The sequence below is a fragment of the Carya illinoinensis genome, chromosome 3 (genome assembly GCF_018687715.1).
Source record: "Carya illinoinensis cultivar Pawnee chromosome 3, C.illinoinensisPawnee_v1, whole genome shotgun sequence".
Taxonomy (NCBI): Eukaryota; Viridiplantae; Streptophyta; class Magnoliopsida; order Fagales; family Juglandaceae; genus Carya; species Carya illinoinensis.
Window position 1 is genome coordinate 19,156,119 of NC_056754.1, and position 4,442 is coordinate 19,160,560.

The 4,442-nt window shown below is 43.0% G+C and overlaps 1 protein-coding gene across 1 annotated transcript; it reads left to right on the forward strand.

The window, feature by feature from the left end:
• Positions 1-3,114: 3,114 nt before the first annotated feature.
• On the forward strand, positions 3,115-4,005 carry LOC122304584. The gene is made up of 3 exons (XM_043116846.1): positions 3,115-3,443; positions 3,546-3,698; positions 3,819-4,005. Exons 1-3 carry the CDS (start codon positions 3,115-3,117, stop codon positions 4,003-4,005), a joined length of 669 nt encoding a protein of 222 aa, XP_042972780.1.
• The last annotated feature ends 437 nt before the right edge of the window (positions 4,006-4,442 follow it).

Here is a 4,442-nt window from a genome sequence, read left to right on the forward strand (position 1 = left end):
AATGCACACAGCAGATGATGAAAAAGCTTCATTCATAATAGACCGAGGACTCTATTACTACCAAATCATGCCCTTCGGATTGAAGAATGCAGGGGCAACCTACCAAAGGTTGGTCAATCAAATGTTTAAAGAATAGATTGGAAGTCTATGGAGATTTATGTAGATGACTTGTTGATAAAAAGTAGGAAGCTCGCCTTGCACCTTGATGACCTGTGAATGGCGTTCAGGATCTTATGCTACTATAAAATGAGGTTGAACCTTGTAAAATGTGCCTTCGGAGTCCAGTCGAGGAAGTTTTTGGGTTTATTGTATCTAAAAGAGGAATTGAAGCCTCCCTAGAAAAGAAAGAAGCCATACACAATATGAAGCCACCGAAAAATCTGAACGAAACTCAACAGCTGGTGGGCAGAGTAGCCGCCCTAGGAAGATTTATAGCCAAGTCAATAGCTAAATGTCTCCCTTTTTCTCTGATTACTGGGAAAAATGCATCCTTGGAATGAAAAATGTGATGAGGTGTTCGAGAGATTAAAGTAACACCTGGCCACTCATTTTGGGAGATGGTGTCAAAGTTGATCACAAAAAGATAGAGGCCATGGTGGATTGGCCTCTGCCCAAAGACATCTCGGCATTAAGGGGATTCTTGGGGCTCACGGGATATTACATATAGCTTGTCAAAGGCTATGGAATCATAGCAATGCCACTCATAACAATGCTCAAGAAGGATAGTTTTGAGTGGACAATCGAGGCTAGGAAAGCCTTTAAAGAATTGAAACAAACCATGACCAAGACACCTGTGTTGGCTCCGCCCAACTTTGAAAAATTGTTTGAAGTTTTTACAGATGCAAGCATTGAGGGCATAGGGTCTGTGTTGGTTCAAGACCGAAGGCTTTTAGCCTTCATTTCCAAGGCACTCGGGCCTATGAAGAAAGCATGGAGTACCTATACCCAGGAACTATTGGCAGTTGTGCATGCTGTCAAGGTGTGGCGCCCATACCTCTTGGGGCGCAAGTTTACTATCATCACAGACTAGCAAGCCTTCAGGCATTTACTCCAGCAGAAAATATTCACCCCTGAACAGCAGAAGTTTCTTGTCAAGTTGCTAGACTTTGAGTACGACATAGTCTATCAACTGGGCAAGGAAAATAAGGTGGCTGATACCTTAAGTCGAAGGGAAGTAGCCAACTACTTGAGATAGTCGGTGATGACGAGGAGTCATCCAACTTGGCATTGAGTGGGACAGAATGGTGAGTATGGGATAAGATCAGAGAGGCTACCTGATTGGATGCAAGGTCACTCGAGATCATTAAGCTCTAGGATGCCCAAGGGCAAGGGGTTGTAGGCTACAAACTAAGATATGGTCTCATCTTCTACAAGAACTATGTCTATGTGCCTAACGTTTCCAATCTCAGAAAAGAGATTCTACATCACTTTCATAACAGCAAGGAAGGTGTGATAGGACCCCATGAAGAGAAGAGCCAACCTAGCCCATCCATGGGCTCATGCATTCCATGGGTCAACTTGCCCATGCCAACTATGTTATTACTTATTATTTATTTTAATTTAATTATTTATTTTCCAAGGGACCTATTGGGGGTTTCCAAGTTGTAATCCTTATAAATAGGACCCTTAGTCTTTGCATTTACACCTTTTGGCAAATTCCCTAGAGGAGGATTATTTTGTTTAGGAGATTAACAATTGGTGCTCAGCACTTGAGCTTTTTGGATGCAATTCGTGAATCCCAAAGAGAGGATCACACCTTACAATTCATAAATAGGTGTGATTCATTTATCTTGTTCTTGCAACTTGGTGCAATTCGTGAATCCAAGTTATTGTTATCCTTGTTTTTTATCAAGTTACCAATCATGAAGTTTATTTTAACTATTGTGCAATCCGTGAATCATTAGTTGATTTGTTACCTTTTGTTCATTCAAGTTCTTAAGCATTTTACTTTGTTCTTGAGTGTGCACCATTTTGTTCTTGAATGTTCATTCTTCATTTGCCTCATTTGATCCATCCAAGCACTTAGTGCTGCCCACTATAGTGTTTGCCCTAGTCCACCCTCAATGCTCCATAAGGAAACTTATTCCTTATAGGAGCCTTGACTTCCTCCAATTCCAATTCCTTAATTTAAGGGATTGATAATCATCTCTAATCCCTTAAATCCCTCGTCCCTTAATTTAAGGTATTGTCAATCATTTTTAATTCTTTAAATCTCTCATCCCTTAAATCTCTCAAGTCCACTTTAACTTATCAAACTAGCCCCACCAAATCCTCAAGGATTGCTACCACTTAGGAATCTTTCCAAAACTCTATCCTCCATCCACTCAAATCACTCAATCCCTAAAATCACTCGATCCCTAGAATCACTCTATTCCTAGAATTCCTCAAGTCAAGCAAAACCATCTCCACTTGCCAAAGCCGAAACCCTTTCTTTCCTTGATAGATTCCTACAGTTTAGGAATTCTCCCTCAATCATCTCCATCTTTTCAAATCCTACCAAAGATCCTCATCCTTTTACCTTGTCCAAATCCTACATTCCCTATCTTACCTTAGCCAATCCCTAAAGTCAAGGAGCAATCTATCTTACACTCTCATAATCCATCACTTCCCAATTTCGTAACCCCCCTTAGCCACCACCCAAAATCCTATCTACACTTTACCATACCCACCCTAAGCATCATCCAAGTGACCCCAACATCAAGGGCAACCATCAAGTCATTCCACCTTGCATTAAACACACCGAATCAACACTTAGCCTATCCAATCCCACCATATCCGCTATCATTCCTCCACTCAAACACTAGCCTTTGTTGAAGACCAAGCAAGTTGGCAAAATCACTCGGTCACCAATATCACCAAGGTGAGCTTGTGGTCCTTAGTGTTAGGGACAAGACCGGGGTCCCTAATAAGGTGGCCACTCTGGATGGTTGAGAACATACATCCAGTTGAAGCATTTCTTCTATTGGGAAGGAATCAAGGGTGATGTCAAGAGACTTGTGGCCGAATGTGATATCTGTCAAAACGCCAACTATGACACAAGGTCGGAAGCGGGACTTCTCCAACCATTTCCAATTCCAAATAGAATTTAGGAGGACTTAGCAATGGACTTTATAGATGGCCTACCCATTAGAAGGACATGAAGTGATCCTGGTGGTAGTACACCAGCTAAGCAAGTACGCCCACTTCATCCCTCTGTATCACCCTTATACAACCAAGTTGGTGGCTAAGGCCTTTGTCAATAACATTGTCAAGCTGCATGGATTTCCAAGGACAATAGTGTCAGATCGGGATAGGGTCTTTATGAGTTCATTTTGGAGGCAGCTCTTTGAATTGCAAGGCAGCCAGCTTAAGAGGAGTTCCTCCTATCACCCACAAACGGATGGCCAATCCGAAGTGGTCAATAGAACATTGGAACAATATTTGAGATGCTTCAGTGATGAGGAGTAAAGGAAATGGGCAGATTATCTTCCTTGGGCAGAATTCTGGTATAACACCTCTTACCACTCTTCTATTAACAAAAGCCCTTTTGAAGTGGTATATGGCAGGCTACCACCACTCTTGGTTAGCTATGAAAGGGGCTTAACCAGTAACAATGAAGTGGAGAAGGAGTTGATCAATAGGGACGAAGTACTGGCCAAAGTTAAAAGAGAGCTCAAGAAGGCCCAAAGTCGAATGAAGAAGTACCATGATCAGGGAAGGCATGATATGATCTTCAAAGTAGGCAACTCTATCTATTTGAAGCTTGGGCAATTCGGGAAGAAGACAGTGAGGAAAACCACAAGTGCAAAGTTGAACTAGAAGTTCTATGGTCCTTATAGAGTGTTGGAGAAACTTGGCAGTGTGGCATATAAGCTTCAGCTTCCACCAACTTCACAGTTGCCCCTAGTATTCCACGTTTCCTTACTCAAGAATAAAGTAGGTGATCCAAGTCTCATTGGTGAGGAGTTACCCACAGTGGATCAAGAAGGAAGGATCCTCATGAAACCCAAAGAAGTGCTTGGATGAAAGATTATCAATGGACGAGATAACTTGGGAGGACTATGATGAGCTTGAGAAGAAGTATCCTCACCTGATCCTTGAGGGAAGGGATGTCCTAAAAGGGAGGGGGAATGTCAAAAGCCCAAGGCAGGAGGCCACGAGCCATGCCTTGACAAGCACCCTCCTATGCCCAGATAACACATCGGGAGCACTGTTGGCATCACTTGATTGCCCACAGACCCAACCCTTGGAAAATGCTAGGCCATGACCACCCTCAAGTAAGCAGCGCAGAATCATGCTCAGTGTGCGGCCAGACTGCAGGCACATCTAGTGTGAGCACGCAACGTACACACATGGGCTAGACGCACACATAGTGCGCATGTGTGGCTTGTGCACAAGCACAAAACCTATGCATGACCTAGGTGCCAACTCAACGCATGCATGCACACCCAAGTTAGAATTGA